The 19,342-nt window shown below is 40.2% G+C and overlaps 1 protein-coding gene across 8 annotated transcripts in view; it reads right to left on the bottom strand.

Moving 5' to 3' along the window:
• The window catches only part of LOC143299496 (alpha-aminoadipic semialdehyde synthase, mitochondrial-like), a 58,115-nt gene that overhangs the window by 7,433 nt on the left and 31,340 nt on the right, over window positions 1-19,342 (bottom strand). For all 8 annotated transcript variants that reach the window (XM_076612737.1, XM_076612743.1, XM_076612744.1 and 5 more), the window contains 7 exons: window positions 14,699-14,820; window positions 7,331-7,460; window positions 6,381-6,491; window positions 4,440-4,548; window positions 3,464-3,540; window positions 2,541-2,604; window positions 1,791-1,958 (listed from right to left, as the gene is read on the bottom strand). In XM_076612737.1, coding sequence (XP_076468852.1) covers window positions 1,791-1,958; window positions 2,541-2,604; window positions 3,464-3,540; window positions 4,440-4,548; window positions 6,381-6,491; window positions 7,331-7,460; window positions 14,699-14,820 — 781 coding nt within the window. The remainder of the gene's footprint in view (window positions 1-1,790; window positions 1,959-2,540; window positions 2,605-3,463; window positions 3,541-4,439; window positions 4,549-6,380; window positions 6,492-7,330; window positions 7,461-14,698; window positions 14,821-19,342) is intronic.

The raw sequence follows: 19,342 nt of genomic DNA, 5'->3' as shown, positions 1-19,342 counted from the left end.
GTCAATCTGTTGATTAGGCAACTTCATAGTACATTATGTTACCTGCAGCAAGAGAGTGTTCAAAGTGTAAGGTCCAGCAACAAAGAACAAGAGAGGCAAGGCCTTCAAGACTCACTTGTGATACACTTAAAAAACAAAAAATCTAATCGTTAAAATGTGTTCTGTATTTATTATAAAGCTTCGGGTTAAAAGAAAAAGAAAAAAAGAAAAAAAAAATCCTAACAGCAGATTCGAACCCCACGTGTTCGAATGAGAAGAAACTGTCTTATCCATTACACTATTGTAGCTCTTTAACTGATGTTCAAAAATATAATATTTAAACATGCTTTTCTTAAAGGGCGATAAATCGATTGCGGTATTTCGCAGTGAGAACGCTGTTCAAGTCATATTATTCTGGTGTATCTTGGGCATTCAAAAAATCTTCAAGGACAATTAAAAATTCTTTTTAAGTCCGCGGTAAAGGAGACGTGGCTATCGCCGCAATCACACTGCAACATTTAGCCATTTTCTCTGGATCTAGATAGATGTACAAGTTTAGTTACACCCGGTTGACACGGTCAATTCAATTTCTCTTTTATGTTCATTCTAGTTTTATAGTTTTAAAGTTGATATGAAAATTGAGTATTTTGTTAAACTAATAACATGTAGAGCCAAGTACAAGTACTTCTAAACGTTGTATGAAGTGAAAAGGACTTCATTTTGAGGAAAGTCAAGACTGGAAATTTTTGCGTTTCATCAATTCAAGGGTATTAACTCTTAACTCTCATGTTTATTATTTTCAACTGTGAATTCCGACTGATTCTATGGATATCTTTATGGCAGTTTGGGGCATAATTCAGTAAGTGATGAGGCGTTCACAAATCTTTCTCTGAATAAATATTTAACGGTCTCTATCTCCAATTTTCCATCACATGTTATCGTGTATTGTCCATTGAATATAGGATTGAACGGGCAGGTCAACAACTTGAAACAAAATGGTGTAGTTTGCGTTCGCAAAGAATATGAGCATGCGCTTTGAATACGTATGTGTACGCAATTGATTTTTGCCCATGACCTTAATCAGGGCTCAGCCAATAGATCTATAAAGTCCACTCGTATTATTGATTTAGGTATTTTCCGAAAAAGACCACTTGGGCGAATGAACATAGTGAAAGCCTTGTACACTGAGAGTAAAAACACACCAGCTTTTTATGTATTGAGTATAATTTCAAAATGTAATGTTTAAGATGAGAAAGATCAGTTTAAAGCAAATTAAGTCCCCTAGCATTAATTACAGATTAATTTCCCTTTTTTACTATCTGCACCAAAACGTTTGCAAAATAAATATATATTCCATGCTTAGCAAAAGAAGTTCCTGTTAGAACAAAAAATGATTAAAATGACTGCTCTTGTTGTTGTGTCAGAATATCAGATCAAAGTGCCAAGTTTAGAGAATAAAAAAAAATATAACAGTAAATGCAGTTTGAATATAATTTGGCTTCTTTTTTTAATTTTTTTGTGCCCATCCCAGAGGTGCAATATTGTTTTAAACAAGATGACTGGAAAGAACTGAATTTTTCTTATTTTTATGCCTAATTTGGTGTCAACTGACAAAGTATTTGCAGAGAAAATGGCAATGGTAAAGTTTACCATGGACACACACACACACACACACACACACACACACTCACACACACAACCAAACACCGGGTTAAAACATAGACTCACTTTGTTTACACGAGTGAGTCAAAAATAAATCAGAAATGCACAATACCTTGAGGCCCAGCAACAGAGGAAAAAGTGCACCTCACCTTGTACCTGATGGTACCACGCAGCACAGTGTCAGCAGACTGGATGCCGTAGGACTCGGCGTACTGTGTGGAGTCTCGGTTGGGGAACCCTTCCAGGTTGAAGCCGGGCAGGAAGTCCAGTGTTTCTGTGGCGTTCATCAGGCCCCCGTTGCCTGGAATCTCCACGATCTGAAACCACAGTCAGCACCACTGGGGTCAGTCAGACTGGCACCTTGATAGATTAAGACTGAACAGACTGACAATGCCACACAGACTGACAGTGTCTGGAACTTTGCTATAGTAAAACTATGATGGAGTGTCATTGTGGAAGGGTTTTTTTGTTGTTGTTTTTTAATGTGAAATCAGACATCTCATTTGTTGTCAATATTGTCAAAGTTAAGCCGCCTACAGTACAGAAAAGAGTTCCTGTCATGCCATGGCTGAAATTCCAGGAAATCTGGGAAGTGCTGTGTGAACAGTGCATCAGTCTGTTGTTTCTGTTTCCTGTTTGGTGGCAGTGGGTAAGGGCGGGAGGAGCGTGAGGTGAGGAGGGGGAAGGGTGAGGGGGGAGGGGGGGGGTTGTCAGTATAAATACAAGAAGCAGAGATGGGTTTGTTGGACAGTTTAAGAGGACTGAGCCAGTTCAAGGAAGTGTTCAAAAGGAAAATTCAGAGGTAAAGCTGACATGGAGACTCAGTGAGTCTCACAAGCTGAGCACACTCACACAGACACTTTACATGAAGGTGGACACTTAAGTACAGCAAACATTACCTTTCCATCACGAAGGAAGCGAGCAGAAGCAAGGGTGTTCATCAACACGCCCTTTGGAAACCAACTGGAAACAGAGAAAAAAATTAAAAGAACATGTACAGGACAGTCAGATGGTAGTATGTATACATAGGAATGAAAATTACGCACAAAAAAAAAAAAATTGTGAAAAAAAAGGGTGACTCAAATGGTGGAGTCAACACCCCTTGAGTGGTTGATTTGTTGTATTCTAAAGCTGAAAACAGACATTTTCTGATACTTCAACAACAAATTTCAATAAAATAAAACTCATAAAATATAAACAAAATTTAACAGACATATGTACACTGGGAAATATAATCAATAAACACTCGGACAACTTCATTATAAGGAAATGTTAGAGTAAACAACAAAGAACCTATTCACACACACACACAGTAACTCAAACACGAAGCAGAACTGAGATACAGTGGAGTTTAAAACTACTCAGGACATGGAAAATTGGTTCAGATTGTTCATCATTTTTTGTTGTCACCAGCAATACAAGAAAATACTTAGTTGAGGATTCCAGAAATTGTGTTTATCATGTTGTTAGGTTGAGTGACTCTGTGTGTGTGCGTGTGTGAGTGTGTGTGTAAAAGCATTGGTGCAACTGATGAAAAAACAACAAACCTGAAAAACTAACATCCACAGAAGGACCCCCATTTTCCACTGTTCTAAAAAATACCTTTCCTATTTTTTCTTTACAGATAATGATCATAGCCCAGGCCATACTCCACCATTTAGAATGGAACATTTTCCCAATATTTTTTTTTTCCATATACAATGATCACAGCCCAGGCCATACTCCTCTATAATAGACAATGAAACAGTCATGAAGACACTGTAAACAGAATGCTACACTATGAGACAGTCATGAAAGCATTGTAAACATTCTCCACACTGACCTGAACTTGTATCGCAAGGGAGAGTCGGAGTTTTCTGGAGCAGGCAACCCACCACACCAGGAAACGTAGGAGGTGATCTGTTGCACACACACAGGAGTCACTTTTCCACACATAGATACCATTCACACACGCAGACATATACATACACTACATACACACACACACACTGATACACACACACACACCTAACATTTGCATCAGAGATGCGCACACCGTACTTTGTTGGTTTGTTTCTGTCATATACCTCATCACAGCAGTCACCCTGACCAAATTTTCACTAAGGATAAAATACAAAGAAAATTAATGCAGGTGCATAAATTCGTCAATGCCCACAATACATATGTCAACAACAACAACAACAAAAACACAAAGAAAGTCTGTCAAGATTTTTAAAACCCTGTATTACAGTTCCAACACCTGACCCTGCTAACAAACGTGCATGTACAAACTCACAACAACACAGTCTTCCCTAAGCAGTTCTCATCTGGATTTCCTTCACTGGTTATTGTGGATTTTCCACATAATGGCAACAACATTTCTTCATTTCAAATATAAACTCAGTAAAAATAAAACCACTCAGGCTAAACAGCAAAACAATGAATAAATCCTTTACGTCTATAAAAGTAACAACAACAAAACCAACACCCACAACCCCTTTCCTTCTAAAAAAAACAAACCACACAGGCATTCTACAATCCTTACATCTATAAAACTAACAACAACAAAACCAACACCCACAACCCCTTTCCCTCTAAACACAAACCACACAGGCATTCTACAATCCTTACGTCTATAAAAGTAACAACAACAAAACCAACACCCACAACCCCATTTCCTTCTAAAAACAAACCACACAGGCATTCTACAATCCTTACGTCTATAAAAGTAACAACAACAAAACCAACACCCACAACCCCATTTCCCTCTAAAAACAAACCACACAGGCATTCTACCATCCCCTGTACCAAGGGCTGACCTTTCCTCCCAGCTGTTTGACCTCGTCAAAGCACTGCATGGCCAGCATGTGGTCAATGCCAGGGTCCACACCCACCTCGTTCAGAATCGTCACTCCCTTTTCCTCCGCACTGGAAACCCAACAACAACAACAACGTCACAAACTCTGTGTCCCTGTTTATCTTCCCCAAATTCCACTGCTGGCCACGTAAGCAAAAGGCAAAGCAACATGAGGGAGGATCAGTATTTTGCAGCAGGTGGATTTGGATTCTGTGACTGCTGAACCTTGATGGAATGTGATCAGTGTGGCAGGAGTTTTAACTCACTCAGTACGGCCAGTCCTCTCTTCTCCTCTACACAGACCCCTCGGATGTCCAGTGGGTGTCTGAATGACCCAACCTTTAGCTTCCGTCATCAGAATTGTGGTATTCTTTGTAACATTCACCTCTTCAGTATAAGAGCCTTCCGCTTGCAATATATTGATGATGGTAATTGGGGTGAAACGCTGTTAACGTCGTCTCTTTCGCTGTTCGTGTGGAGAGAGTTAAGGCCAGACATGGTAGTACAAAAATGTAGGAAATAAACTTGAAGTTTATGGCTTTCTGTGACATGGTATGCAAAGATATTGGACTAAACATGTTTAAAAAGGTCATTTTTGTGCAATTTGTCATGACGGTTTCCATGGAAACGAATCCAAAATGGCCGACAAACAAAAAAAAGTTAAAAGCTTATAACTTCGGTACCTTTACAGGTATGTTATTTCTGTTTGTTTTATTTGATTTATTTATATTCGTTCTTTATTACAGTGCAGTGATATTTTGGAATTTGAATAAATACATTTATTATTATTTTTTTGTTGAAATGTATATAAATTCCTTGACATATTTTTTTTCAAATGAGTGTATATTCATTTTTTTATTAGTACTATACAAACCACTGCACTATAATAAAGATGAATACATAAAGAAAGAAAGCACCAAGTTTGAACATGCTATCTTTTTAAGTTTTTGAGCGTTAGCATTTTGAAAAAATGGTATTACAAGGACAAAACACAAAACTGAGAAAACAAGAAAAGAAAGAGATGTGCTTGTACTCACAAGAAATCACACACGTTGATGCTGTTTGAAGCTTTATTTAAGTGAATATAGTACCCAGGTGAAACGGAATATAAAGATTAGATGTTGAAGAAGCAAATTATGCGAAAAAACGAAAATCACAAAAAAATCATGATTCTGGTCAAAATTTCGCTACCGCGTCTGGCCTTAACAGCAGCTACTAATTCTGTGTGGTTGTCAATGATGCCATTGATTTTACTGAGCAATAGTAAAAGCAGTCCAAGAAATAATTCCAGACACAGAATGAGGACTGGCATCCTGGTCTGTCCTCAGGTGACAGCCCTTCTCTGACCAGCACACTAGTCAGCAGCAGTCAAGCGGTTAACAAAACAGCAAGGCTTATAATTACTGTCAATCAATTTTCCAGGAACGGAAATGATAGCAAGACGAAACACGGGAGAATGAATGAATGGAATGAATCACAGAATCATTATTTACTGTCAGTGTTTAAAGTCAGTTTATAAAACACGCTGTACAAAATCTATTTCTGATTTATTAGCAGTTTAAACAAATCATCACTTTGTTCACAATACAAGACCCATGGAATGCCACAAATTGAAGACAAAAAAACACACAGGCACAACAAGTAATGGCTGATACATGATATACATATACATATCTAAAGAGAGAGACAGAGAGAGAGAGAGACACACACACACACACAGAGAAACACCCCTGAAAACGGAGTATGGCTGCCTAAGTGGCAGGGTAAAAAGGGTCATACATGTAAAAGCCCACTCGTGTACATACAAGTGAGCGTGGGAGTTGCAGCCCCCGAACGAAGAAGAAGAAGAGAGAAACATGTACATTTGTGTCAGACATCAATCCCAACAGAGGCACTGACCCACCTCTTATGCAGCTCCGCCATGCGAGGTGAGACATAGCTGGCAGTAACCATGTGAATGCGATGGTCGATGCACATCTTGGCTATGTCCGGATGAAGGGCATAGGGCAGCAAGCTGAACAATGCAAAACATACGGTCACTTACTTGTTAGACTGTCAGGCCATATGCACCAATATGTACACCAACTGTGACATTTTCAAATCATAACTGTTCTGGTTTTTATAGCACATGCATGTGCGTGTGCGTGCGTGCGTGCGTGTGTGTGTGTGCCATACTGGCCGTATTTTCCATGCCATTCTGGCCATATTTTCCACATACCATTCTGGCCTTATTTTCCATGCAATTCTGGTCTTATTTTCCATGCCATTCTGGCCTTATTTTCCACATGCCATTCTGGCCTTATTTTCCACATGCCATTCTGGCCTTATTTTCCACATGCCATTCTGGCCTTATATTCCACATGCCATTCTGGCATGTATAGGTGGTGTGATGTCTACTGCTTGATTTTCCACTGGTTAAACTATTTCAAGATCATGTTTTCAACATTTTGTAGTTTTTCTATCCCGTACATATCTTAACCTATACATGTTTCATAGTTCAGATAAGGAGATATTGACCTTTTTTTTCTTTTTCTTTCGTTTTTATTTCCGTTTTTGGATTGAGACTGGCTAATGTAGTGGAGTGAATAACAAGATGAATGCAATCATGGTAAACTGTACTTTCTTGTTTTGTACTGATTACTTATATAGTCATAAAGAAAACTTACAAAGAAGTTGATGACGTTTTCCCACTTTTTCAATGGTTTGATTTTTTTTTTTAAATAATTTGTTTTTGCATCACATGGAATGCAAGATGATTGCTGCAATTATGTCTGAGAAGAGCACTGCCTAAAAAAACCCGTTCATCATCATCATCATCACCACAGTCATCAGCAGACATAAACTCCAACTAACCTGACGACAATGTCGTACTCCGGAATCAAGCGTTCCAGTTCCTCCTGGTTGCGCTGAATGTCCATCAGCATGACTTCCACGTTGGGCTGGTCAGTGCGCACCGTGTCCAGTTCATCTCTCAGCTGGGACACTGGACACCACACACACTGTCAGTTATACACTGGACACCACACACACTGATGTTATACACTGGACATCACACACACTGATGTTATACACTGGACATCACACACACACTGTCAGTTATACACTGGACACCACACACACACTGTCAGTTATACACTGGACATCACACACACACTGATGTTATACACTGGACATCACACACACTGATGTTATACACTGGACATCACACACACTGTCAGTTATACACTGGACACCACACACACTGATGTTATACACTGGACACCACACACACTGATGTTATACACTGGACATCACACACACTGATGTTATACACTGGACACCACACACACTGTCAGTTATACACTGGACATCACACACACTGATGTTATACACTGGACACCACACACACTGTCAGTTATACACTGGACATCACACACACTGATGTTATACACTGGACACCACACACACACTGATGTTATACACTGGACACCACACACACTGTCAGTTATACACTGGACACCACACACACTGATGTTATACACTGGACACCACACACACTGTCAGTTATACACTGGACATCACACACACTGTCAGTTATACACTGGACATCACACACAGTGATGTTATACACTGGACATCACACACACTGATGTTATACACTGGACACCACACACACTGATGTTATACACTGGACACCAAACACACAGTGATGTTATACACTGGACACCAAACACACAGTGATGTTATACACTGGACACCACACACACTGATGTTATACACTGGACATCACACACACACTGATGTTATACACTGGACATCACACACACTGTCAGTTATACACTGGACACCACACACACTGTCAGTTATACACTGGACATCACACACACTGATGTTATACACTGGACATCACACACACTGTCAGTTATACACTGGACACCACACACACTGTCAGTTATACACTGGACACCACACACACTTATGTTATACACTGGACATCACACACACAGTGATGTTATACACTGGACATCACACACACTGATGTTATACACTGGACACCACACACACACTGATGTTATACACTGGACACCACACACACTGTCAGTTATACACTGGACACCACACACACTGTCAGTTATACACTGGACATCATACACACTGATGTTATACACTGGACACCACACACACTGATGTTATACACTGGACATCACACATACTGTCAATTATACACTGGACACCACACACACTGTCAGTTATACACTGGACATCACACACACTGTCAGTTATACACTGGACATCACACACACACTGATGTTATACACTGGACATCACACACACTGATGTTATACACTGGACACCACACACACTGTTGTTATACACTGGACATCACACACACTGTCAGTTATACACTGGACACCACACACACTGATGTTATACACTGGACATCACACACACTGATGTTATACACTGGACATCACACACACTGTCAGTTATACACTGGACACCACACACACTGTCAGTTATACACTGGACACCACACACACTGTCAGTTATACACTGGACATCACACACACTGTCAGTTATACACTGGACACCACACACACTGATGTTATACACTGGACATCACACACACTGTTGTTATACACTGGACATCACACACACACTGTCAGCTATACACTGGACATCACACACACTGATGTTATACACTGGACATCACACACGCTGTTGTTATACACTGGACACCACACACACACTGTCAGTTATACACTGGACATCACACACACTGTCAGTTATACACTGGACACCACACACACTGTCAGTTATACACTGGACATCACACACACTGATGTTATACACTGGACATCACACACACTGATGTTATACACTGGACATCACACACACTGATGTTATACACTGGACACCTACACACTGATGTTATACACTGGACACCACACACACTGTTGTTATACACTGGACATCACACACACTGTCAGTTATACACTGGACACCACACACAGTCAGTTATACACTGGACATCACACACTGATGTTATACACTGGACACCACACACACTGTCAGATATACACTGGACATCACACACACTGATGTTATACACTGGACACCACACACACTGATGTTATACACTGGACACCACACACACACTGATGTTATACACTGGACACCACACACACTGATGTTATACACTGGACACCACACACGCAGTGATGTTATACACTGGACACCTACACACTGATGTTATACACTGGACACCACACACACAGTGATGTTATACACTGGACACCACACACACTGATGTTATACACTGGACACCACACACACACTGATGTTATACACTGGACACCACACACACTGATGTTATACACTGGACACCACACACGCAGTGATGTTATACACTGGACACCTACACACTGATGTTATACACTGGACACCACACACACAGTGATGTTATACACTGGACACCACACACACACTGATGTTATACACTGGACACCACACACACAGTGATGTTATACACTGGACATCACACACACTGATGTTATACACTGGACACCACACACACAGTGATGTTATACACTGGACATCATACACACTGATGTTATACACTGGACACCACACACACAGTGATGTTATACACTGGACATCACACACACTGTCAGTTATACACTGGACACCACACACACTGTCAGTTATACACTGGACATCACATACACTGTCAGTTATACACTGGACATCACATACACTGTCAGTTATACACTGGACATCACACACACTGTCAGTTATACACTGGACACCACACACACTGTTGTTATACACTGGACATCACACACACTGTCAGTTATACACTGGACACCACACACACTGATGTTATACACTGGACATCACACACACTGATGTTATACACTGGACACCACACACACTGTCAGTTATACACTGGACACCACACACACTGTCAGTTATACACTGGACATCACACACACTGTCAGTTATACACTGGACACCACACACACTGATGTTATACACTGGACACCACACACACTGTCAGTTATACACTGGACACCACACACACTGTCAGTTATACACTGGACATCACACACACTGTCAGTTATACACTGGACACCACACACACTGATGTTATACACTGGACACCACACACACTGTCAGTTATACACTGGACACCACACACACACTGTCAGTTATACACTGGACACCACACACACACTGTCAGTTATACACTGGACACCACACACACTGTCAGTTATACACTGGACACCACACACACTGTCAGTTATACACTGGACATCACACACGCTGTTGTTATACACTGGACACCACACACACTGTCAGTTATACACTGGACATCACACACACTGTTGTTATACACTGGACACCACACACACTGTCAGTTATACACTGGACATCACACACACTGATGTTATACACTGGACACCACACACACTGTCAGTTATACACTGGACATCACACACACTGTCAGTTATACACTGGACACCACACACACTGTCAGTTATACACTGGACACCACACACACTGTCAGTTATACACTGGACACCACACACACACTGATGTTATACACTGGACACCACACGCACACACTGTTGTTATGCCTTACCCTCTACCTCCACCATGACTGAACTGCTGACCTCTAATAAACACTGTACAAACCTACGGAAGGTTCCCAGCAAAAACAACACACCACACAGCTGACAACCCACATGTAACAGACTGGAAAACACTGTTGACAGAATTACACACACACACATTGCAACATGGTTCATAAACATCAACAAAAACTGTCTCATCTTCAGAATGACTTTGTGTGTATGTCTTTTCTGCTCACCTGATTCCCCGCCACCAAGGAGACGGAACAAGCCCAATTCACTGCAGTGCATATCTGACTTTACTGACGACAATCTTTCTTTTTCACAAACACTACTTTGATGGCAACATCCTAGCTATTCTCTCTTTCATTCATATGTACGATTTCAATGACAACATCAATCTGTTCTAAAATTCTTTATCTTTCTCAGGCTGTTTTTTTTTTTTTTTTTCTTTTGTAATCCTTTTCTCACACCAAACCTCTTTCAAACACACAAACACAATTCTTTCTGCACAAAAAAAAAGCATCAATATCATCAAGCCATGTAAATGTTTCTACATTTGGCCATAAAAAAAAGGTTTTATTCAGCCTTATACATGCTTTCCAAATGTGGGCAGGAAAAAAGTTCCGAGTTGTGACAACACAGGGAGAGACATGGAACGATTTACCTGCCACGTCCACTGCATCCCGCGGACGGAGGGTGTGTTTGGTAAGTGCCTCTAAATGCGGTCCACACACTGCTGATCACACGTACGTCACATGGCATTCAATCATGCCGTTGCATTCAGACACCCACAGCAAAATGAAGCAGCAACAGAAAACAGGGGACAGCATGGGGAAAAGGAGGATCATGATGACGGCAAACAGGCATGAATCATGTCCATAGTGAAAGCTTCTTCTTCTTCTTCTGCGTTCACTCGTATGCACACGAGTGGGCTTTTACGTGTATGACCATTTTTACCCCACCATGTAGGCAGCCATACTCCGTTTTCGGGGGAGTGCATACTGGGTATGTTCTTGTTTCCATAACCCACCGAACGCTGACATGGATTACAGGATCTTTAACGCGCGTATTTGATCTTCTGCTTGCATATACACACGAAGGGGGTTCAGGCACTAGCAGGTCTGCACATATGCTGACCTGGGAGATCATAAAAATCTCCACCCTTTACCCACCAGGCGCCGTCACCGTCACGTGATTCGAACCCGGGACCCTCAGACTGAAAGTCCAACGCTTTAACCATTCGGCTATTGCGCCCGTCCATAGTGAAAGCAAAGCAAGACACAGTGCTCCGTATTTCGATACTGAGAAGGACAGGCGAATAATATAATTATTCAATCAACAGGACAGAAGGCAACAGACAATTAGCAGATCATAAGAAAAGCATCCAGAGCAAATGAAAACATAACATCAAGCATTCTAGTACAGAGAGAAGGGGGTTCAGTTAAAAGGAAAGAGATTAACACGCAAACAAAATAAGCACGCAAGAGAAAACACAGAAAGCAAATAAAGAAATGATGTTATGTATATCGTGTGTGGGATTAGTGACAGAGCAAACTGGAACACAGCAGTACATAACACTTTAACAGGAGGGTGGTCGTATTCTAAAAGTCACAAACAACCATCATAGTCCAATCAGACTATAGGGACCAAGGGAAGCTGCATGATCAATGTAGAGAGTGATGGCAGGAACATCCATTAAAGAAAGAAACTGATGAACAACACAAAGTCAAGGACCAGTAAAAACTGCCCAGTGTAAATTCCATGACAGACAGAAACTTTCTAAAGTGCAAGACTGGTGTTTTACAAACCACTTTATGTCTGATGGAAACTGCCTTGTGTAAAGTGCAAGGCTGATGGAAACTGCATAAACCCAAGACTGGTGGAAACTGTAATGCAAAGCTGAAGACTGGTGGAAACTGTAATGCAAAGCTGAAGACTGATGGAAACTGTAATGCAAAGCTGAAGACTGATGGAAACTGTAATGCAAAGCTGAAGACTGATGGAAACTGTAATGCAAAGCTGAAGACTGATGGAAACTGTAATGCAAAGCTGAAGACTGATGGAAACTAATGTAATGCAAAACTGAAGACTGATGGAAGGAAACTGTAATGCAAAGCTGAAGACTGATGGAAACTGTAATGCAAAACTGAAGACTGGTGGAAACTGTAATGCAAAGCTGAAGACTGATGGAAACTGTAATGCAAAGCTGAAGACTGATGGAAACTGTAATGCAAAACTGAAGACTGATGGAAACTGTAATACAAAGCTGAAGACTGATGGAAACTGTAATACAAAGCTGAAGACTGATGGAAGGAAACTGTAATGCAAAACTGAAGACTGATGGAAACTGTAATGCAAAGCTGAAGACTGATGGAAACTGTAATACAAAGCTGAAGACTGATGGAAACTGTAATACAAAGCTGAAGACTGATGGAAACTGTAATACAAAGCTGAAGACTGATGGAAACTGTAATGCAAAGCTGAAGACTGATGGAAACTGTAATGCAAAGCTGAAGACTGATGGAAACTGTAATGCAAAGCTGAAGACTGATGGAAACTGTAATGCAAAGCTGAAGACTGATGGAAACTGCTTAATGTGAAGTGGAAACTACCAATGGAAACTGCCAAGTGTAAAGCGCAAAAACTACATTGTGTAAAGTGCAAGACTGACAGAAATTGCCTGATGTAAAGTGCAAGACTGACAGTAAAGTGCAAGACTGACAGAAATTGCCTGATGTAAAGTGCAAGACTGACAGAAATTGCCTGATGTAAAGTGCAAGACTGACAGAAATTGCCTGATGTAAAGTGCAAGACTGACAGTAAAGTGCAAGACTGACAGAAATTGCCTGATGTAAAGTGCAAGACTGACAGAAATTGCCTGATGTAAAGTGCAAGACTGACAGAAATTGCCTGATGTAATGTGCAAGACTGACAGAAATTGCCTGATGTAAAGTGCAAGACTGACAGTAAAGTGCAAGACTGACAGAAATTGCCTGATGTAATGTGCAAGACTGACAGAAATTGCCTGATGTAAAGTGCAAGACTGACAGAAATTGCCTGATGTAAAGTGCAAGACTGACAGAAATTGCCTGATGTAAAGTGCAAGACTGATAGAAACAATCCCGTGCAAAGCACAAGACTGACATATACTATCTAGAGCAAAGCGCAGCACTGACATAAACTATCTTGTGCAAAGCGTAATACTGATGGAGACTACCTCGTGCAAAACAAAAGATCAACAGAAACTACCTCGTCCAAAGTGCAAGACTGACAGAAACTGCCGAGTGTAAAGCACAAAACGGAAAACACAAGACTGGTGGAAGAAGGCTAACACAGAGGCAGAGATTAATGGAAACCAGATGGTGCAGAGCTCACAGCAAACAGAGGAAAAAAAAAGCAAACAATCACACTGCATCTGCACGCTGCAAAACAAACAGTGAATAAAAAAAAGAGCGTGTGACTGAATGAGAAATAATGGTTTGTAAAGCGCATGAACGATAACTGCTCCATGTATATACTATTGTTCAGGACTTCCAGGGGGCTCAACCTTTTTGTCCAACGCCCCAGGGACAAGACAAGCATGGTGCGTGCCGTGATAACCCACCTATGGTGACGTGGGTGTGGGCGTCCCGGGCCAGGTACTCTATGGCAGGGCGGGCGACGTACCCCGCCCCCAGCACCAACACCTTCTTCTCTGCCTTCCGCATCGCTGCCTTGTGAGCCGACCTGCACAGCAATCAGCTCAAACTTTTGCATTTTGCACCCTTGAACACAATCATCTTAAAATTAAAAGTATTTATACCACCTGTAGCAGCCAAGAAATGTCCAACGTTAAAGTTTACACCTTCCCGCTCCACACACACACACAAACGCTGTGTAATTACAAAGACTCATTTTGTTTACGTAAGTGAGTAAACTAGATATCAGAGGTTAGCTGGTTTAACAAAACATTTAGTCTCATGTTTAACTGTGTCTTCTTAAAATATGGTTCCTTTCTTCTTCTTCTTCTTTTAATACCAGGAGAAATTTAGAACATTGGATCATGATGCAAACTCATTGCAATCTTCAATTAAACAAAACATAATCATTCATTTCAGCTGTGAACAGGAAGGAAGACTGTTGACTACAACCTGTAATTCCTGACTCTTTTTTTTAACACTTAACAGTATTTACAGCAGTTTGTTCAGCCTGGTCTATTTTTTACCACTCAATTTCAAGGAATTTTTTGTTCATACTAAGTAGTAACAAAACTGTCCCAGAACTGCTGAATTTTTTTTTCTCTAGATATTTGATTATGGATCTGATATTCTTGAAAGGAAATACAGCAATTCACATGTTGTAGAGAGTGACTATCCTGTACAAAACTATTGTGATCAGCAACTTCCATCTTAGTATTCAATGTGAGTTGTTTATATAGCCCAAATGACTACACAGGCCTTATAATGGCTGAATGCACATCAAGCAACAAAAGTCAAAATCCTATAGTAAACAGCTCTCTCTAAGAGTACAGATTAAGTCAACATGATTCTTCAATGGATGCTCAACAATGTTCCATGTTTAAAGAAAATCACTTCTGAGAAGTAGTTGTTTTTTTCGTTGCTTCAGTCCAATGACAGCATGTTAAGCCATTTTTCAGGAAAAAAAAAAAAAGGTAAAGGAAAATATACTTTATATCTTTCTGCTAAGTTAGATGCAGAAGCAAAAACATATGAAAATAGCTATGGCTGTGCTTCCAGGCAAGAATGGTTTACAGATGTATTGTTGATGTTATACTATTTTGTGAGTTCTGTAAGATCATGAGTTGTTTTGCACATGGCCCAGAGAAGTTCAAGAGCTCTGCAAGAAATCCAGGTGTGTGTGTGTGTGTGTGTGTGTGTGTGTATGCGTGCGTGTGGCTGTGTATGTGAGTGTGTGCATGTGTGTACAGTATGTATTGTTAAAATCTTTACTGAATCAATCACTTACAGATTCGGCAACAAGTGTAAGTGCTCAAGTTCTTTAATAGTATTTTACGACAAAAAAGATATTTTTAAAATTTTGTTCACTCATATTTTGCAAATTGTCACATATGGCAGTGTGAATGATAACAGGTTTGTGTTTGCAGTCTGACAAAGACAGCCGAAGACACTACTCAGTAGGTTTGTGTTTGCAGTCTGACAAAGACAAAGACACTACTCAGCAGGTTTGTGTTTGCAGTCTGACAAAGACAGACAAAGACACTACTCAGCAGGTTTGTGTTTGCAGTCTGACAAAGACAGACAAAGACACTACTCAGTAGGTTTGTGTTTGCAGTCTGACAAAGACAGACAAAGACACTACTCAGTAGGTTTGCGTTTGCAGTCTGACAAAGACAGACAAAGACACTACTCAGCAGGTTTGTGTTTGCAGTCTGACAAAGACAGACAAAGACACTACTCAGCAGGTTTGTGTTTGCAGTCTGACAAAGACAGACAAAGACACTACTCAGCAGGTTTGTGTTTGCAGTCTGACAAAGACAAAGACACTACTCAGTGAACTTTTAATGCCATGTTCTTGAATATATACATCATTTGGTGTGTGTGTGTGTGTGTGTGTGTGTGAGATCGCTCACTTATGCGTTCAACCATATGCTTAAACTGTAGCAAATGAACTGCAGTGGAAAGTATGGTAAATGGAACGATCTCTGAAACTCTCGGTAATCATATGAATGAAATGGGTAGTACCTTGAACAAAACATTTTCTAGCAGTTTTTACTGTAATGCGCCTTACGTCCGAGGGATACGATGTCAGTTTGTTTGATTGTTTTTTTGTTGTTGTAGTTGTTTGTTTATTATTATTATCTTTTTTTTTTCTTCTTTTTTTTAAATCAAAGTTCCTCGTTTTAAGCCATTCTCATAAATGAAGCTTTTTCTGCACTTTCGATTTCGATTTCTCAAATCGGCTGCCACAAAGTGTCACATCGTCCTGACTAACCTTGGATTTGGACACTCTTCCATTATCTGCAAGGAACTGTCAAAACTGATTTTACTAAAAGTGTTGTTGCAAAGATATTTGTCCTTTTATCACAATAGTTTTTTCGTAGCTTCGGTCAATCCTTTTCCAAAGTGGCCCGATTGGTCGAAGTGTCCTCTTTATCTGTCGTCTGCTTTGCATTATTATTATTATAGTTATTTTCTAGATGTTCGTAGCTTCGGTCAAATGTTCTGCTTCGCATTATTATTATTATAGTTATTTTCTAGATGTTCGTAACTTCGGTCAAATGTTCTTTTCCGAATGTGTAATGTTTCGTCAAACTGTCCTCTGTAGATGTCTGCTTCGTATTGTTATCATATTTTAGATGTTCGTAGCTTCGGTCAATCATTCTCTTCCGAAAGTGTTTTTGATCTGTCAAACTGTCCTCTTTTATCTGTCGTCTGTTTTGCATTACTATCACAATTATTTAAACATTCTTTTGCCGATATTCGTGTTTCCGTTTCTGCGATTCTTGAAGACTTTGACTGAGATGGCAATGTATCCAACGGCAAAGGAAATAATTATGTCATAACATTGTGTCTGTTCTTCAACGCCGGTTCTGAAAAGCTGTTGTTTGTTGCTATGTTTAGCGCCACCATTTGGAAGTAGGGATAACTCGCACTGACCGTAAACAAGGATTGCCCTTGATGACCTTCATTTTGCAACTTGCGTTCGATTTTAATTTGCGGAGCAAACGCAGCCCAAAGAAATTTACATTACATGTTCTTCATTCCCTTTTTTTTTTAAGATCGTATGCAAGCGCCTGCATTTCAAAACTTTACACAGTGGGAATTTCAAATGGATCGGTATGATGTATGTGTTGAGTATAATAGGCTGTAACTGCATTATTTATCATTTATGTGGTATATCTATCAGTATAACATGCCAGTACTTTACATGGGCTAAATACTCAAGACATTTAATGGTGGAAATAATAAGTAAAACATAACAAATTGATCTATGCTGTTAACTGTTTTATACATGCAGCATTAGGCCTTACTCTATAAACATATACATATATTGTTATACAATGTGTTTTCTACACAAACCTTTTGTTAAAAAAAAAAAATCAAATTGATGGTATATTGATGCCCATTTACAGCAATGTTGACTTTTTTCTCATCCAAAATTATTTGTAATCACTAAATAAGAACCACCATTTTAAGGAAGAAAAACAATTGCAGAATTTCTCAAAAGGAAGAAGGACAACCAGTGGAATGTTACAATTTCCCCAAGAACTCTTTGATAGTAGAACCAACAGGCTTTGTTTACAATTTCTTGAATATAGCAAAGAAGTCTGACACAAAATTGGTAACCTCCCATCAAAATGTGAAAGGAAAATAAAAATAAAATATTTGTGTTATACACTTACATGGCTCGTAGATGCAGCAATCAAGAAAACCTAATTTACTTGATGCATAATAATGGAATTCAAACTTGGGAAGAAGTGGGATTTAACTCTAAGCACCAGAAAGGGAGGAAAAACACAAAGACAAAAAACACACAGAGAAATCTATGGGGAAATGGTTTGAAAGGCGTCTTCAACCCAATATTCTTAGGATCAAAAACATCTTCGCTCACCATATTGTACAATTTATGTGTTTATGAACCCAGATACATCTGTCATGATATACTCTGTATGTATGTATGTATGCCAGCCAAATTCCTGGAGTTTACAGACAACAGAATTATATATCTCATCTGTTCTAATATATCATCATATCCAAACACTCCTGTTATCATCACATACTTCACATGCACTGAATCTACCCGTCATATGTTCAATGTGTACAGAACACTCTTCCTGTCAAAACAAACTGAACGGGTGTGGTGCTGCGCACAGCAGTCATCATGCACCCCCAAGCTTCCATCAACACAAACAGTTTTAACTGTCCTCACCCTCTGACGGGCGCAATAGCCGAGTGGTTAAAGCGTTGGACTGTCAATCTGAGGGTCCCGGGTTCGAATCACGGTGACGGCGCCTGGTGGGTAAAGGGTGGAGATTTTTACGATCTCCCAGGTCAACATATGTGCAGACCTGCTAGTGCCTGAACCCCCTTCGTGTGTATACGCAAGCAGAAGATCAAATACGCACGTTAAAGATCCTGTAATCCATGTCAGCGTTCGGTGGGTTATGGAAACAAGAACATACCCAGCATGCACACCCCCGAAAACGGAGTATGGCTGCCTACATGGCGGGGTAAAAACGGTCATACACGTAAAAGCCCACTCGTGTGCATACAAGTGAACGTGGGAG

Source organism: Babylonia areolata, chromosome 25, assembly GCF_041734735.1.
Source record: "Babylonia areolata isolate BAREFJ2019XMU chromosome 25, ASM4173473v1, whole genome shotgun sequence".
Lineage (NCBI taxonomy): Eukaryota > Metazoa > Mollusca > Gastropoda > Neogastropoda > Buccinidae > Babylonia > Babylonia areolata.
This window is presented reverse-complemented; position numbering and strand designations above follow the sequence as displayed.